This window comes from Elaeis guineensis, chromosome 13 (genome assembly GCF_000442705.2).
Source record: "Elaeis guineensis isolate ETL-2024a chromosome 13, EG11, whole genome shotgun sequence".
Taxonomy (NCBI): Eukaryota; Viridiplantae; Streptophyta; class Magnoliopsida; order Arecales; family Arecaceae; genus Elaeis; species Elaeis guineensis.
This window is the reverse complement of record NC_026005.2, coordinates 14,758,942-14,778,250: the sequence shown is the minus strand read 5'-3', so window position 1 is coordinate 14,778,250 and position 19,309 is coordinate 14,758,942. Positions and strand designations below refer to the sequence as shown.

The 19,309-nt window shown below is 38.9% G+C and overlaps 1 protein-coding gene across 1 annotated transcript; it reads right to left on the bottom strand.

Moving 5' to 3' along the window:
• Positions 1 to 13,100: 13,100 nt before the first annotated feature.
• LOC105056477 (uncharacterized) lies at positions 13,101 to 18,965 on the bottom strand. Its single transcript, XM_010938691.3, has 2 exons — positions 18,320 to 18,965; positions 13,101 to 13,403 (listed from the first exon to the last, which is right to left on the bottom strand). The coding sequence occupies exons 1-2, from the start codon at positions 18,906 to 18,908 to the stop codon at positions 13,186 to 13,188; spliced, it is 807 nt and encodes a 268-aa protein (XP_010936993.3). The 5' UTR covers positions 18,909 to 18,965; the 3' UTR covers positions 13,101 to 13,185.
• Between the last annotated feature and the right edge of the window lie 344 nt (positions 18,966 to 19,309).

Here is a 19,309-nt window from a genome sequence, read left to right as displayed (position 1 = left end):
GATCGTGGAGTCCGAAAAATCTCGATGACTTTATGATGGCTTCTGCAACCTTCTGATGGCCACCGTCAATGACTTCACCGGTCTCTCTTTCCTTTTCTCCCTCTCTCTCCCTTTCTCTCCATTCTATTCGTTGTTTTTATGACGGTTCGGATCCGAAATGGTTCAGTATGGAAATGTATCAACTTATTGATGCGAAAATTTAGTGCAGGGGCAAAATGATAATTTTAAAACTTTTTCAAAATTATTATTTTACAGCGGAATTATTAATTAATCTCATTAATTAATACTAATTAATCCTACACCAGGATCTAAATATGATACAACAGCATGCATTTAAATTTGAAATTCAAATTTGAATCAGTAAACGTTTTACAGTACTGTGTTCAGAACACATCACCTTTTGCAGATAGTCGATCACCGCAATCTGCTCACTGTCGGGGGGCTCTGATCGTCACGTTGCAGCCACACAAATGTCTGGCCTCTGCGGATCGTCCACACGAAGCTCCCGTCTGATCAGCTCCTCACGAATGCTAGTTCGTGATTTCACCCTTTTGATGGCAGATGTTGATCGAACTCCTTCGATCGATGTGTGCCGACTTCTCAGATGCTCCGAATCGTCTGCACAATTGCTTGAGAGGCTGATGGATCTCTCTCTGAAATTTGGTGGACTCACGACACTCGTGGCACACCAATCTCACTTCCCGAACCCTAGGTAGAAACCCTAGGGTACACACCAAAAACCCTGCGCCCAATTTTCTCTCTTTTCTTTCTTTTTCTCTCGGAAGGTTTTGGACCTTCACCTTGCGCAGAAGCCTTCCTCACGCCTCAAAGTTTCTCTCCTAAAATTTTTACGCACGTCCCACCTTTCTCCTCTTTTTAAAACAATGTCGAACGTGTCTTATCCGCGTGAGAGGATAAAGACAAGATGTTACACATTTGAATTCAAATCAAATTTGAATTCAAACGAAAACCAACTTATCCCTATCCTTTTGGACGTGAGAAGAGAAGGGGCGTGGCTCTTTGTGCGTGGAAAATGTTTCACGAGAAACCTTTTCTCGTGTAAGTAATGTGGCGCACAAAATGGATAAGGATGAAAGGGCAAGTGATAAGTTATCCATTCAAATTCAAACATGCTTTGAATTTGAATGGCTAACTAATTATTTTATCCATCCATATGGCGCACAAATGAGGGCGTGGGGAAGGGTTTTGCATGAGAAAAATTTCACGAGAAGTTTCTTCTCGTGAATACAAATGGGTGCAAGGAAGTTGGGTGTTGCAGGGAATTTAAAACAAGGTGGTTTGATTCAAATTGAGCCAACCTAGTTTAAAATAGGTTAAGCACAATTAGACCAGATTAAATTCAATATAATTAGGCTCAATAAAATCCTAATCAAATCAGGAATTAACTAAACCTAACCCCTGATCAAATCAGGGACTAAACCACCTTAGCGATTAGGTCAATATTTAACCTAATCGGGTCAATCCAAACTGAATCCAATTCAATTGGACTTGATCCAAAAATAATTACTCAATCAAATTGAGTTAATTAATGATTAAATCACTAATTAAACCTCTCATAAATATTGAGTCCAAATCCGATGGACAATCAAGCATCAGAGACCATCGATATGAAACCCTGATCAAAGAGTTCAAATTTCAAATTCAAAATTTAAAATTCAAAATTTTGACCCCGGTACACAAAATGTGTGGAACTCATGATTAGAGAATCTTAATTCTCAATCATAGAGTCCCAGATAGATAAGACTCATAATCAGCCATCAGATCAGAAAGGAACCTCTAATGTGTGTGACCCCGCAGGTTCGAACCTAAGCCGGTAGCACAGGAACCAATTTCTGTACTAATCGAAGTGACCATCTAGCAATGGTACCCGACGACCGGATAGGTCGAATAATCGCAATCACAACATTCAGAACCTACGTGAATATGGTTACCGTATAATTCATCCCTTTTGACCCCTGTGTTTAGGACGACTCAGGGTTAAACTGTCAACCCTGATGATATCATCCGAATCGTGCTCAACTCAATTAGTCCTGTGACTCCTCACTAGGACTACCCTGGCCAAGGTTTTGCTAAATTAAAACATGACTGTACACAGCTCCTAAATTGGAGTGGTCAATCCCATCTTGACACACGCACCGACAAGTCAAGTACTTGACTACACCCAGCAACCTTCCGTCACTGAATTAGAAATTCAGGTAGTCCAGTGCCTAAGTGCAGTGAGTTGCTTGCAAGTCACCGTGGCGGTCTCAGATCGGAGGGACATTTATATCCATATCCCATCGGAGCAAATCTTGACAGCAGAAATAGCTTCGGAGTTGGTCACGTTCAGTGCAGATGTACCATTACATCTCACCTGTATGCCATACCAGTGTCTCCACACTCTTTGGTTATGAGGACAACCAACCCATATGGCACACAACGACCTATGCTCGATAAACGTTGTCGTCCTTGGTAACAACGTATCATTTGGTCGCGAACATGTTTAAGGACTAAGCGACAAATCCTCCTTTGTCGAGTCTAAATAGTCCTAAGGACTTCACCACAACACAGGAGTTCATTAGAAGATAAAATATTTGTGATGAAAAAATACCAAAATAACTTTTATTTTCATGTACTAATACAAAAAGGAGCACAACCGTCAACAGGCTGACGATTGGCTTTGGGACACTATTCCCAACAATCTCCCACTTGGCCTAAAGCCTATCGGTGCAGTATCTAATACCCATCTTCGACTTGTAGTCGTTGAACTCCTTCACCGCAATGGCTTTAGTGAATGGGTCGGCCAGGTTCTCCTTTCCGTCGATCTTCTGAAGGTCGACGTCACCTCGATCCACGATCTCCCGGATGAGATGGTAGCGGCGCAGAATATGCTTCGTCCGCTGGTGTGCCTTTGGTTCCTTCGCCTGAGCAATGGCTCCAGAGCTGTCGCAGTAGAGCAGAACTGGACCAACAAGGGAGGGTGCTACTCCGAGCTCGGTGATGAATTTTCTCAGCCACACCGCTTCTTTGGCAGCATCTGATGCAGCAATATACTCCGCATCGCATACTGAATTAGCCACAGTGTGCTGCTTGGAACTCTTCCAGCAGACAGCCCCACCATTAAGGGTAAAAATAAATCCTGACACACTCTTGCTATCATCGCGATCAGACTGGAAACTAGAGTCTGTAAACCCTATAAGTCTCAAGTCCGATTCACCATATATAAGCCACTGGTCCTTAGTATTTCTTAAATACTTCAGGATGATTTTAACAACCTTCTAGTGATTCTCTCCTGGATCAGATTGGTATCTACTCACTACCCCTAGTGAGTATGCCACATCTGATCGTGTACATGTCATGGCGTACATGATAGATCCCACTGCCGAAGCATATGGAATCCTACCCATACGCTCTCTCTCTTGAGGTGTTGTCGGACAATCCCTCTTCGAGAGAGAAATTTCATGGCCTATCGGTAGATAGCATTTTTTGAAATTTTCCATACTGAACCTTTTCAGCATAGTATCAATGTACGTGGACTGGGATAAGCCAAGCAACTTTTTGGATCTATCCCTATAGATCCTCATTCCTAGGATGTAGGAAGCTTCTCCCAGATCCTTCATGGAGAACTGTGACGATAGTCAAATCTTTATTCCCTGTAATGCAGGGACATCATTCCCGATTAAGAGAATGTCATCCACATACAATACAAGAAATACTACTACTGGACCATTAGCCCACTTATAAATGCAGGGCTCTTCTCCGTTCTTAACGAAGCCATACGTTTTGATCGTCCTATCAAAACGTATGTTCCAACTCCGAGATGCCTGCTTAAGTCCATAAATGGACCTCTGTAGCTTGCACACCTTAGACTCATCTGTGGATGTGAACCCTTCAGGTTGTATCATATACACCTCTTCGTCCAGCTCTCCGTTTAGAAAAGCTGTCTTCACATCCATCTGCCAGATTTCATAGTCCAGATGGGCAGCTATCGCAAGCATAATCCGAATGGATTTGAGCATTGCCACAGGAGAAAATGTCTCGTCATAGTCTATACCATAACGTTGACGATATCCCTGGGCAACCAGACGGGCTTTATAGGTCTCCACCTTTCCGTCTGCGCCCCTCTTCCTTTTGAAGACCCACTTACACCCTATGGATTTTACTCCTTCGGGTGGGTCAACTAATGTCCACACATCGTTGACCTTCATGGACTCCATTTCGGATTTCATGGCCTCTAGCCATTTCTCAGAGTCAGATCTCTGCATTGCATCCATGTAGGTGATCGAATCCTCATCGTTTTCATCAAGTTCGACAGGATCACCATCCCGGACCAAGAAACCATAGTATCTGTCTGATTGATGTGGTCTCTACCAGACCGCCTTAAGGATGCATAATCAATGGGCTCCGGATCTGATCTAATCAAATCCGGTTCAGGTTCAGTAATATGTGTCGATTTTTCCACCTGTCGAACTTCGTCAAGTTCGACTTTAGAGGCAACAGTTCCTTCACTAAGGAACTCCTTTTCTAATAAGATTGCCTTAAGGCTGACAAACACCTTTTGCTCATCAGCAAGGTAGAAATAATATCCTTTGGTCTCTTTTGGGTACCCTATAAAATTACACTTGTCAGACCTAGGTCCAAGCTTGTTTGTAATTAAACGTTTAACATAAGCCGAACACCCCCAAACCCTAAGGTGCGAGAGTACTGGCTTACGTCCTATCCATATCTCATATGGCGTTTTGGCTACAGACTTACTCAAAACTCTATTTAGAAGGTAACAAGCCGATTCGAGCGCATATCCCCAGAGGGAGATCGGCAGACCAGCAAACCCCATCATGGATCGAACCATGTCTAACAGGGTCCGATTCCTCCTTTCAGACACACCATTATGCTGTGGTGTTCCAAGAGGAGTCCACTGAGAGAGAATCCCATTCTCCTCTAGATATGTCAGAAACTCATTGGAAAGGTATTCACCTCCTCGATCAGATTGAAGAGTTTTAATACACTTCCCAGTTTATTTTTCTACCTCATTTCGGAATAGTTTGAACATTTCAAATGATTCCGACTTATGCTTCATTAAATAGACATACCCATACCTAGATAGGTCGTCTGTGAATGTTATGAAGTAGAAAAATTCACCTCTTGCACTTGAGCTCATGGGTCCACATACATCAGAATGTACCAGACCTAAGAGTTCACTGGCTCGCTCATCTTTTCCAGTAAAAGGTGACTTGGTCATCTTTCCAAGAAGACAGGACTCACAGGTTGGAAGTGATTCACAATCACTAACTTCAAGAATTCCTTCTTGAGCCAACCTGTTTATCCTGTTCTTATTGATATGACCTAGCCTACAGTGCCAAAGGTAGACTTCTGACACATTATCTATTCTAGAGCGTTTACCGAATTTTTGAACCACATTAACAGGCTGTGATAGTAAGTAAATTCTATTATTTAATTATCCAACAAATATTGTAACACCATTCAAAATGATATTGCAAATATTTTTTTTTATTAAAAAATTATAACCGTACATAGCCAAAAGGCCTACAAAAATAATATTTAATAAAAAACTTGGATAATAGTGACATTCACTCAGAATTACATTACGAGAATTGATTACAAGACTCATGATTCCTAAAGCTAGAACTGGAACTTTGTTTCCATCTCCAACATTCAGGAACCTCTCGCCTTCATCAAATCTCCTACTGACCTGCAGACCCTGCATCGAATTACAAATATGATAAGAGCTTCCGGTATCCAATACCCAGGCAGTAGTATTACAAATCGAAAAGTTGCAAGGAGTTATCATATAATTACCTTGCTTCTTCTTTGGCCTGTTCGGGTCCAGGGAGGCAATGTATTGAGGACAGTTCCTCTTCCAATGCCCGTGCTTCTTGCAAAAGAAGCACTCCGTCTGGCTCTAGTCGTGCTTGCGCTTCTTGGTTTGACCCCGTGCTACTGTCCCAGCATGAGATTGCACCTTCTTATTTTTCTTCTTCTTATTCTTCTTCCCCTTCCCAAAGGGTTGACGACGAGAAGAAGACCCTCCCACTACATTCACCGACTCCTTATGGAGTTGGTGATCCTTCTCAAAGTTCTGCAGCAACTCCAACAATCCGTGGTAGTTTACTGCAGGCTTTGTCATTCGAAAATGAGTAAGGAATGGGAGGAAGGACTTGGGCAAGGAATTAAGGATCGCATTCTTACCGAGCTGCTCGTGCAGAGGAAAGCCCAATTTGCTTAGACGCTCAATCATCTCGATCATGTACAGTACATGATCAGTGACTGAGGCCCCATCCCTCATCCGAGCATTGAAAATGGCACAACTAGTTTTGTGCCTTTCAACGTCGTCAGGCGTGCCAAAGGAGTCGTTCAACATTTGAAGCATCTCCTGTGGCTGGGCGTTCTCAAACCTTCGGCTGAACTCGTCATTCATTGCTGCCAGCATAATACATCGAACGGTGGTGCGGTCATTGAGCCACTTCAAGTAAGTATCTCGGATCACCTTACTAGCGTTCGGAGCTGGCTCCTCAGGTGCTGGATCCGTTACTATATAAAGGATCCGCTCATGCTCAAGGACGATTTTCAATTTTTGATACCATCTATCGAAATTGGGTCCCATGAGCTTGTCATTATCTAATAATGACCGGAGCGACAGGGTAGTGGCCATAGCTGCTTAAAGAAAAATGAGACCTCTATTAGTACATAAATTAATACTAAAAATTTGGATTTTAGTCTAAAATTTTTCCCAATATTTTTACGAACTGGTAGCCTCATCCTCCAATTCGAGAAATTACTTTAATTTCTTAATGGGTACTAGAATCCACACAGACTACACACGAGCCCAACTTTGGTTGGTCAACCCATGTGCATCTATGGGTAGGTTCTTAACCAGTTGTTTCTCTAAACAATTTCTAGTAATTGATTTTGCCCCAGAACCTAATCAGTAGGCTTTGGCCTCCACTGAAAAGATCTGGTTAGGTCCAACCATTAACATGACTTAATTTAGTGAATCGGACCAATAAATGATCAGGCCTGACTTTGGCCGGCCAACCTAACCACCATCAGAAAGACTCAATCAAATTATCATATTATGAATAATAATTCCATTAGCCAATGAGCACCAGGCCTTTGGGCCTCCAATGATCATTGAACTAATGGACTCATTATCACTCACTTAATGGGAGGCTATGACTTAGTTATCATTATAACTTAATCATTTTAGGGACCTAATAATTTTGAGGATTTTATTAAAGAATAGTAGAGAAGAAATCATCCAGCCAATTTCAATCCTCCCACTGACTTCACCAAGTCAGATTAAAAAGGATTTAATTAAAGCTGGCATTAGGAGCACCTAAATCAGTCACACTGATTTACCTAATGACATGGGTGAGCTCTAATCACCAAGTGATCTAATCAAAATCTAACTTACCAGATTGGCCAGGTAAGTGAGATCAGTGGTGGGGATTTGCCATTAACTCGTCAATGATCGAATCAATGCGAGTAGCTCCCGCTTAAGAACCACTGGTCAAAACTGCCAAACTTACCTTAGACACCAACCGATTCATTAGTTTTAATTTTGATCAACTTAGTAAATAGGGCTCCACCGCGTAGCCATGAATTAAGTCCATCTTGGTCTAGTTAAAGACATGGACCCATTCAACTACAACTATTGAAGTTGAGTCTAGAGTATCTTTGACCTAATCTAATTCAACTTTTGATTAGATTTGACCAATTACTCCATTTAGTCCATTTTTTAAACTAACCTTAGGTCTAACCCAATTATGGACCTAATTCATCTAACCCATTGACCCACAAGTTTATGCAATTGTCTTAGGTCTTAATTCACAATTCTAGACCTACTAGACAACACTTAATTCTTTTAATTAAGTACTTGGGCTAATGGGTCAGGGTTTGGCATTTCGAAAATAATTTTTAAATTTGAAAGATTTTATTTTCTGTTCACCAAATGTGTTAACTCATTTCACAAACGGGTCAGCACATTTCATAAACAGCAATTCTATTGCTCATTTCATAACAGAAAATTACTCAAAATAAATCATAATTTTTTTTTTAGATCTAATCTAACACATTCATGATAAATTTCTTAATTAAGTCCTTTCGCTGCTTCATCGGTATGGGATATAATTACATCGGCACCCCTACCGCCATAGGAGACCCCATCGAATGGGAAGAGAGGGCCTTTAAACCTTACTTTTCTCCTATGACCGGACGGCCATGGCAACCAACCCAATTAGATTACTTGCTACTTGGATCAAGTATATCTAAATATACCAATTTCAAAATTTAAATTTTGAATTTCAAATTTTAAATTTCAAATTTTAAATTTCAAATTTGATATTTCAACCAAATTTCAAATTTCGAATTTTCAATCTTTGAATTTTAAATTTTGAATTTTGAATTTCAAATTTCAAATTTCAAATTTCAAATTTCAAATTTCAACCAAATTTCAAATTTCAAATTTTGAATTTCAAATTTGAAACTTCTAACAAATTTCAAATTTCAAATTTCAAATCTTTTTGAATTTCAAATTTAAACTTATAGATTACACCTTAATCTACGCATGCATATGTATATCATATTCTAGAACCATGCTCTGATACCATTTGATGCGAAAATTTAGTGCAGGGGCAAAATGGTAATTTTAAAACTTTTTCAAAATTACTATTTTACAGCGAAATTATTAATTAATCTCATTAATTAATACTAATTAACCCTACACTAGGATCTAAATATGATACAACAGCATGCATTTAAATTTAAAATTTAAATTTGAATCAGTAAACGTTTTACAGTACTGTGTTCAGAACACATCACCTTTTGTGGGTAGTCGATCACCGCAATCTGATCACTGTCGGGGGGCTCTGATCGTCACGTCGCAGCCACACAAATGTCTGGCCTCTGCGGATCGTCCACACGAAGCTCCCGTCTGATCAGCTCCTCTCGAATGCTAGTTCGTGATTTCACCCTTTTGATGGCAGATGTTGATCGAACTCTTTCGATCGATGTGTGCCAACTTCTCAGATGCTCCGAATCGTCTGTACAATTGCTTGAGAGGCTGATGGATCTCTCCCTAAAATTTGGTTGACTCACGACACTCGTGGCACACCAATCTCACTTCCCGAACCCTAGGTAGAAACCCTAGGGTACACACCAAAAACCCTGCGCCCAATTTTCTCTCTTTTCTTTCTTTTTCTCTCGGAAGGTTTTGGACCTTCACCTTGTGCAGAAGCCTTCCTCACGCCTCAAAGTTTCTCTCCTAAAATTTCTACGCACGTTCCACCTTTCTCCTCTTTTTAAAACAACGTCGAACGTGTCTTATCCGCGTGAGAGGATAAAGACAAGAGGTTACACATTTGAATTCAAATCAAATTTGAATTCAAACGAAAACCAACTTATCCCTATCCTTTTGGGCGTGAGAAGAGAAGGGGCGTGGCTCTTTGTGCGTGGAAAATGTTTCACGAGAAACCTTTTTTCGTGTAAGTAATGTGGCGCACAAAATGGATAAGGATGAAAGGGCAAGTGATAAGTTATCCATTCAAATTCAAACATGCTTTGAATTTGAATGGCTAACTAATTATTTTATCCATCCATATGGCGCACAAATGAGGGCGTGGGGAAGGGTTTTGCGTGAGAAAAATTTCACGAGAAGTTTCTTCTCGTGAATACAAATGGGTGCAAAGAAGTTGGGTGTTGCAGGGAATTTAAAACAAGGTGGTTTGATTCAAATTGAGCCAACCTAGTTTAAAATAGGTTAAGCACAATTAGACCAGATTAAACCCAATATAATTAGGCTTAATTAGGCTCAATAAAATCCTAATCAAATCAGGAATTAACTAAACCTAACTCCTGATCAAATCAGGGACTAAACCACCTTAGCGATTAGGTCAACATTTAACCTAATCGGGTCAATCCAAACTGAATCCAATTCAATTGGACTTGATCCAAAAATAATTACTCAATCAAATTGAGTTAATTAGTGATTAAATCACTAATTAAATCTCTCATAAATATTGAGTCCAAATCCGATGGGCAATCAGGCATCAGAGACCATCGATATGAAACCCTGATCAAAGAGTTCAAATTTCAAATTCAAAATTTGAAATTCAAAATTTTGATCCCGGTACCCAAAATGTGTGGAACTCATGATTAGAGAATCCTAATGCTCAATCATAGAGTCCCAGATAGATAAGACTCATAATCAGCCATCAGATCAGAAAGGAACCTTTAATGTGTGTGACCCCGCAGGTTCGAACCTAAGCCGGTAGCACAGGAACCAATTTCTGTTCTAATCGAAGTGACCATCTAGCAATGGTACTCGACGATCGGATAGGTCGAATAATCGCAATCGCAACATTCAGAACCTACGTGAATATGGTTACCGTATAATTCATCCCTTTTGACCCCTGTGTTTAGGACGACTCAGGGTTAAACTGTCAACCCTGATGATATCATCCGAATCGTGCTCAACTCAATTAGTCCTGTGACTCCTCACTAGGACTACCCTGGCCAAGGTTTTACTAAATTGAAACACGACTGTACACAGCTCCTAAACTGGAGTGGTCAATCCCATCTTGACACACGCACCGACAAGTCAAGTACTTGACTACACCCAGCAACCTTCCGTCACTGAATTAGAAATTCAGGTAGTCCAGTGCCTAAGTGCAGTGAGTTGCTTGCAAGTCACCGTGGCGGTCTCAGGTCGGAGGGACATTTATACCCATATCCCATCGGAGCAAATCTTGACAGCAGAAATAGCTCCGGAGTTGGTCACGTTCAGTGCAGATGTACCATTACATCTCACCTGTATGCCATACCAGTGTCTCCACACTCTTTGGTTATGAGGACAACCAACCCATATGGCACACAACGACCTATGCTCGATAAACGTTGTCGTCCTTGGTAACAACGTATCATTTGGTCGCGAACATGTTTAAGGACTAAGCGACAAATCCTCCTTTGTCGAGTCTAAATAGTCCTAAGGACTTCACCACAACACAGGAGTTCATTAGAAGATGAAACATTTGTGATGAAAAAATACCAAAATAATTTTTATTTTCATGTACTAATACAAAAAAGAGCACAACCGTCAACAGACTGACGATTGGATTTGGGATACTATTCTCAACACTTATACCATTGGCCAGTCAGTATAGGATCCAATTTCAAATCGACAATGCTCGGGCATAATTGTACTCCCACTAAGGCTATCTCAAACTATTTTTTTCCGATGCCATGCGTGCTGGTGCTGGAGTTCAGCCAAAGGGATGAACATTTTGATCTTCTTGCCTCACGACAACGGGAAGTCAAAAATTTGAATATGCTGGTGTGAATTTTGTGTCATATCATATAATGTCCAATTGCGCCAGGATAAGTCATCGGTTTTGCTCTATAGTCTATTAAAAAGAAAATGGTGCTCTATTTTGTGGGTATTTGGCAGTTAAGAAATCTTGGCACGCATTATACCATCCATATAGCAGCAGCAGCTTCATGGATTAGGTTGCGAGCCAACAAGTTTTGAGGTTCCCTCAAGGGTATGTCTGGTTGCTTGGAAAAAGTTTAAAAGATTTGGAAATATTAAATTTGCTGACTGTATGGCCGATGGGAATGACTAATCACTAGTGAAATACTATGGAACAAGTCCGCAGCTTGATCAATGAGGTGGGCCTCAGCATAACCACTGAGCATCACGTTCCACGTATCTGCATCCTTCGGACATGGCCACGGCGTGGGACATAGAGACGCCTCCAGGTGAGCTCAGACGGAGAGGCTACTGGCGAGCGTGACCTCACTCGGTGTGACATCGGCGGCTTGGGCGAGGTCCATCATCACGGTGGTGAAGGTGGTACGGTCCCAGCCGAATAGATTGCAGTTGTCGGTGACGCGGTTGACTTTGGCGCGGGTGGTCGAGCGGACGGCATCCTGGAGCTGGAGGAGAAGAGGCTGGCGGTTGAGACAGCCCCACTCAGCATAGCAGGGTTAGGAATGAAACCGGATCGTATCCATGTTCATTTTATTTGACTAATATCAGATATACAACTTTATATCTATTTTTATTTTAAATAGATATAGATATAAATTAAATATTAAAAATATAAATATAAATACGAATATAAATTAAATAATTAAAATTTATAATCATAAAATCAAAAATATTAATAATTCATATTAATAACGTGTTAATGTGGTTAGATATTTCCAAAGATATAACCTACAAATAATATATTTTCTTACTATAATTTAAAATCAGCATATTGTTTTTTAATATTAATATTTGGTTTGATTAGAAAATAAAAAAAATAGAAGAAATATTACACAATTTTATCATATAAATATAACCTACAATAATATATCTCTACTATAATTTAAAATTATAATTAAATAATAATATGATATTAATATAATTAACAAAATATCATATTATAACATATTGTAAAAATAATATATAATATAAACATAATATTATATAATATATATAATATTGATAGAATATATTAAGAGCATATTGATATATCAATTTGTTTTATTAGATTGACAAATATTTTTATTTTTAAATTTCAACCCTAAAATTACTGCTAGAAGATGATTTTGGATTCCTGACTTAAACAATGAATATGCCGTCACTAAGTTGAATGGTGAATTAAAAAGAAATAATTTAAAATCACTGTTATATAAAATTATCAATGATACAACTAAATATGATGATCCTATCATCTCTACTCACATCATTCTTGATTTTACAATAATCATATAATCATTCCATACTAAATGCCCTCTTATAATAGATCTTGACGTATAGCTAATCATGGCTTTTGCTTTAGCAATAAAATTTCATCAATGCTTGCCACTACAAAATTGAAAAAATACATCTAATGAAATTTTCTAATTCATGTATTTCCTGGTCTATTGCATTACATCTTTTTGCCATTTTTAACAATTCTCCTTTTAACAACCTAAACCTCCTAAAATTTCTTAACATCTAATAAAAAAAAGTTCAAATTCAAGAAAAAAAAACATTCAAACACAGCCCTAGGGGAAATATACTTGATGCAAGGCCCCTCGAGGCAAATTCAGAGATATAAATGAAGCAGCTATATGCAGAAAATGTATTTCCAATACAAAAGATATCCACTGGACATCAAGTTAAAAAAACATAGGCAGAATTTACTGATTTGGCACTCCCCGTTCCTGAAATTTCAATACAGCAAGGTAAAATGTAGGTTCATCAACAAATTCTGTTAACTGAAATGAATGATCAGTTGCTGCCTTCTCTAAAGTTATTTTGTCAGGCAAGTCAAAAGTGACCATATCTGGATATTGCTGCCGATGATTTCGCTCAATGATTTCCCTCCCTTGATCAAAGCCGATGACCAGTCTTGCACCTATATAAGATCTCATCATAAATCCATAAATTGAGAATGAAGAAGTTGTTGTTAGAATCAAGTTGCATGACACTCTTAATACAAAGTTAGACACATAAGATTTACATGCAAATGAAGAAGGATATTGTAAAGTAAGCTTTGAAGTTGAAGGGTTCTCAACAATTTAGGGATAGAGATCTAGGTTTTCACGGTATAGGTTTCAGCATTTTTTATTAATATCATTCAAGTTCTTTGAGCTATGTAATTTGCGCTGTTACATTAGATAGCAGATCAATTTTTCATTGCCAAAAAGGATGAAATATTTACTGAAGAGACAGTATGAAAGTAAAATTTAGAGGCAAATTGCATATACCAAATATGTGCCAAAGGGACATACGATCAAAAGAAAGAACCAGTTGCACATAAGAACATAGGTGCCTTTCAATTGAAAACCATTAAGAAAAGAGTCCCAAATATTTCACTGAGCTCCTATGTTTCTAGAAATTATTTTAACTGAAGACTAACTAATGTTCTGAAAGATTGTACATGGCAGGCAAGTGGCCCCCCTTGGGGTGGTGGGGTGGGGGTTGCACAAGCACCTAGGTAAGTATTGAAGTCATTGCGGCTCAAGAATAGCAAAAAAAAAAAAAGAATAAATAATAAAAGGTGGAGAAAATCTAAAAAGAATAGTTATAATCTAATTGTGAGACAAAAGTCACAAAACATATCAGAAAAGATGAAGTAAATGGAGTGTTAACTTAGCAACATCTGATGATAACTTATAAATCCATCTCATTCCATACTCATACATTGATGTGAACGGTCAAGGCACAGCCCATAAAGCCCTAGATAGGCAGGCTAGGCGGCCAAGGTGGTCATTTTCTAAAACCATGAGACTAAACCTTCGGCAGGACATTAGAACCCCCTCACTTGTCACAGCATCCTTTCTTCTACCACCTCAATTTTAAACCTTCTTCATCACAACAGGTCAACAAGTAGAAATAGCCAACATTCTTCATCAAGACAGGTCTACTCATAATCTATTTCACCATAGAAAAAATCTACACCAATTTTACAACTGCAACCCCAAATTTACAGCATCCTTTCACTTTTCAAATTTTCAGTATGCTCTAACTTTCCAAGTTGCTTGCTAGACCTTTCCATTATTATACTACTTTTGAAGCGTATTCGCATGCCAAAACAATGTTGGCATGCATGCCAACAATTTTAGTTTCACTTGTCACATATCATAAAATTATAAGAAAAACCTACGTATTTTCAAAAGGAAATTTGTAAAAGAATGCAGAACTGTTAACATGAACATTAATTAAGCTACCATACTTACATCACACATAAGGGTACACACCAACTAAAATGAGCTAACTGACTCCAACAAATAAATGCCTTTATTCCCAATAATGTGACTTGATTGGACTTCACAAACAGACTCAAGATCAATATTTCATTTCAAGTCCAAATCTCTTTCAATAAAACTCAAATTTCCAATGGTGGGGTAAACAACTAGCATCCTTGGGTTATCTGGACACTAGCATCCAGCACAAAAAAAAAAAAACATTGGATTGCATCCGAATTAGATACATGTCAGACACATGAACACATATGAAATTCTCAAGTTACAGCTTTAAATTTTCAGCCATGAGCTTGATCCTACACTTTAATACTATAAGAGAATGTTTGTTCTTTTTTTCAGATATTAGTCAAGGATGGAGATATTGAAATAAATATCCAAAATATCATTTTTCTTGTATCCTTTAAGTTAATTAGAAAGTTTAGATGATAAACACGTATATAAAAAGACCTTAACTGACAATATCATTTTAATATTTACTTTTTTAATATTTAAACAAATGATAATTAAAGATATAAATATATAATTTAGTTAAAATTATATTTTGTCCTATCTATCCTTGAATATTTCCTTTTGCCGAATCAGAAACTTGAATATGCATCTAAACTCCATTCTCATATCCATGTCCATGCAACACTATTAGCACCTAGGACTATAAAACAAGGCCTCGCATTTATGAAAATTGACTAAATAGAGGAATAACATGCTTTTTTAAGTATTTTTTGCCAATGTTAAAAACTATGAACACTCCTGTTTCTCCTCCTTAAAGACCTAATAGAGCACCACATGAAAAGAAAAAATAGAAGGGCAAATGACTTATCTTTCTCTCATCACAAGTGGGCGATGGTCATAGCATTAGTTTTTTATATGACCGTCACTAACATCCCACTAAACCAAATGGCTATTCCCATCAATTGCAATATATGCCAGGATCATTGGAAAGTTTCAGAGGTGATTAAATTGGATGGAACATGGGATTCTGAACTTTGGGATGAAATTTTTCCATTCGATATTGCTCAAACTATTAAGGAAATTCCTCTTCCTAAAAGTCAATGTGAAGACAGGTTGGTTTGGAATGCTTCAGGATCTTCTAAACCTTGGATTAGAGTTGTTCAGCAAGACCAACATGATGATAAAAGGAAGAATCTGAGATGGGTATGGAAATTGAAAGTGGCTCTTAGAGTTAAAACATTCATATGGAAATTGGGTTGGGGTAGCCTTTTTGCAAGACATTTCTTCATTCAAGGGGACTTCTTGCTGGTCAAAGTGCTCTTTGTGACTTGTGCCAATCATCCAGGAGGATTTGCAACATTGCCTTTTTGATTGCTCTCATGCGGCTCAAACTTGGGCTGCATTGTATGGTCATTATCACAATAAATTTCCCATTACTTCCATACAGCTACTCATACAGATATGCTCAATTGGTCCCTCCAATGATTTCAACAGAACATTAGTAGCTCATACCGCTTGGGCAATTTGGAATAGTAGAAATGAGCAGCTTTTCCAAAACAAAGAAAGTAATCCTATCGGCACCTTTAACTTTGCGCATCATCTGGCAAAGTAATATTTGAGTCATATATCAAAGTTGACTAAAACCATGGATCAATAGCATTGGGATACCGACAGCTCGATGAGCTCAATTAACCCTTATCCAACAATGGTTTCTTGGTTATCCTCTCCCTGTGGCCTGGTTAAAGTAGACTTTGATGCTTCTTGGAATAAAGGTACTCTTGGATAGGCTATATTATACAGAATCATTAAAGCAATGTACTATGTGCTGGAGCACGGCGATCTCAAACAGTTACTGTTCCGATGGCACAGCTGCAAGCGACATGGAGTGCTATGGTCATGGCAGTTCTCCATTTCAAGTTTAAAGCTATTTGGCTAGAGGGAGATTCAGCAGTGGTTATTAAATGGATCTCTGATATTTATAATTGTATCTCAGGGTTGACTGAAGCAGAGTTTCTTCATCCACTTCTCTTAGATACGAAACACTTCTTAAACTCTTTGGATTACTTTCTTATTACTCATTGTTATAGGGAAGGAAATCAGCCAGCAGATAGATTAGCCAAGTTAACGGTTAACGTAGATTTTTCTTCTATTTCTTTAATGCCCTTTGAAATAAGAACTCTAGTTTCAGCTGCTACAGTCAGAGTTCCATATTTTCGTATGTAGTTTTTATTTTATTGGGGTACATGCCCCCCCCCCCCCCCCCACTTGTACCAAAAAAAAAAAAAAGGTGGGGTCAATAAACTTGGCTAGCAACTCCATTATTTATGTAGATAAACTATTCAACTTGTATATTAGGATGTCTCTGCAAAATGGCTTGATGTGACTGTTGCGCAAAAAGACTTCTTCAAGACTTAAAGATAAGACCTTTGAAACAGAAATTACACACTAAAGTTCCCATGGAGTCACACGAGAGATTCCTTTGACTCCAATTTTATTGAATTACGACAAGAATGGGGTCTTGCAACAGCAGATCTTTTGTGCTCTGGTACCAACTGATGTAGGTTATACCTTAAAGAGTTGAATCTAGAATTGCTATAAGATGACTTTTTTTTTCCAGAATTGAGAAAGAAATCATATTGTTAAAGGATAGAAATTGATAAGTCAACAAAAGGGCCAATTCCTCAACAATCATAAGCTCGGATTGAAGCTGAAACAAGAGAGAGATAGAGAGAGTGGGGGGTGGAGGGAGAGGTCTGAAATTTATTTGCAAAAATTGATTTTCCACCTTCTTCTCAGTTCCTATATATCTAGATTTGACTAAAACAACCACGGGAACATGATAATCCACTTTCCTAACAGGACATAGCTAAAAAATTTCTAAAATAGAATTTACCCATGGAAACCTGCATAGAAAGCCATTTATAGCACTTCAAAAGACAATCATGAGGACTCAAAAAGTTTCTTGACCGAACATTCACTTAATGAATCTATAGGTAATAATCCTATTAAAAGCAGGATCAAAATCTACTAAGAGTAGCACAAAAACCGAGTATCAAAACTACAAGAAAATATAAAAAGCCTAAAGTAAATAAAGTCCCAGTTTTATTATTACTTTTTTTGGGGTACCAAAATTATTCATTCTTCGCCATGAATGCACAAATTTCAATCTTGCTTGCACACATTTCTATAGACCATCCAGGTTCCAATTCTCGGATGCAGATTAAAGAACCAAGTAGCTTATCTTTTGATCTTTGTGTTTAGTTTCGGATTATGATTATCAGAGATTTCTAGGTTTTACAGAGTACAGATCAAAAAAAGCCAACTTCAAACAATACAAATTATTAAACAAATGAATTTTAAATTTAGTTTTGGAATGTGGTCGTTACAAGTTCATGTGCGAGGGTCCAGGTTTGAGGTTTAGAGTCTCGAATTTGGATCTCAAGGAGTTTATGCAGAAGTTTATGCAGAGAATTTAGACTTCATATTTTGGATCTCAAGGAGTTTGTGCAGAGAATTTAGACCTCATATGAATTAAGAAACCAAATTTCAACAGACTGAAGACCCGATGCTTCAGGTAATGAAGAAGAAGAAGAAGAAGGAGAGAAAAGAATCAGACCTGGAGAGCACCTCGCAGCTAGCAAGGTCAAAAGCTGGTCGACAGAAACGCCCAACCCGGGAAAGTAGCACGCGAACACGACGTCAAACAAAGAGAACCTCTCCGGCATGGCGGAGATCTCCCCCTGCCAGCACCGGACCCGGTCGTGGCTCTCCTTGATCATGGCGAGCACGAAGAGGGACTCGTGGATGGCCAGGAGGAGCTCACATGGGGAGAGGTCCGCGAGTAGGCCGGCGAAGCCGATGGTGGGGAAGGCGGCAAGGACCCGGGAGCCCTCGCAAATCTGGCCGGCAGCGACAATCCGGCGGGCCTTTTCGGCCCACTCCTGGTCGGGGCCGAAGGAATCGGGCTCGAGGAAGGACCAGTCCCTCTCGATGAGGTCCTCCGACGGGAACAGAGAGGCAGAAGCGGCGACCGCGGAGGTGGAGGAGATGCGGAGGGAGGGGGAATACGAGAGCCCACGTGAGGGATGGCGGGATTTGAAGGCGAGACAGCGGGGATGTGGGGAGATTAGCGTTAGTGTTTGGTTTAGGGTTTGAGAGAGACCAAGGAAGGAGGAGTGGGAGGAGGCGAGGCGGTGCGGAACCATGGGAGAGACCGAGGGAGAGTCGATGAGCACCGATGGGAATGAAGTCCAGTTTCTTCCATTTTCCTTCGTGATAAACTGATGGGGTTTATCACACGTGAGGTGCATGTGACAAGAGTCTTTATTAATATTTGAACTATTAATAAATTTTTCAATGCGCGTCTAATTGGATGATTGAATTCTTAACTTTGGAACGTACGATGTTCTTTCTTCTCTCAGATAAAGAATGATTGAATTAATCAAAATATGTTTATTGTATGTAGGAACAGTGGTGAGAGAGAAGCTACATACAATATTGTGCACAACTCTTCAATGTTTGAGTTATATTTTATAATAAATATATAATTCTAAATATATTTTATAATAGATATATAATTTTAAATTTTGATATTCATGATACGAGT

What these genes read in the sequence shown, in the direction of transcription:
- LOC105056477 (XM_010938691.3), bottom strand. Translation starts at nt 18,908, where the DNA reads ATGGTTCCGCACCGCCTCGCCTCCTCCCACTCCTCCTTCCTTGGTCTC. An exon ending in AGCTGCGAGGTGCTCTCCAG is followed by an intron (nt 13,404 to 18,319) that starts GTCTGATTCTTT and finishes GATCTTATATAG; the next exon opens with GTGCAAGACTGGTCATCGGC.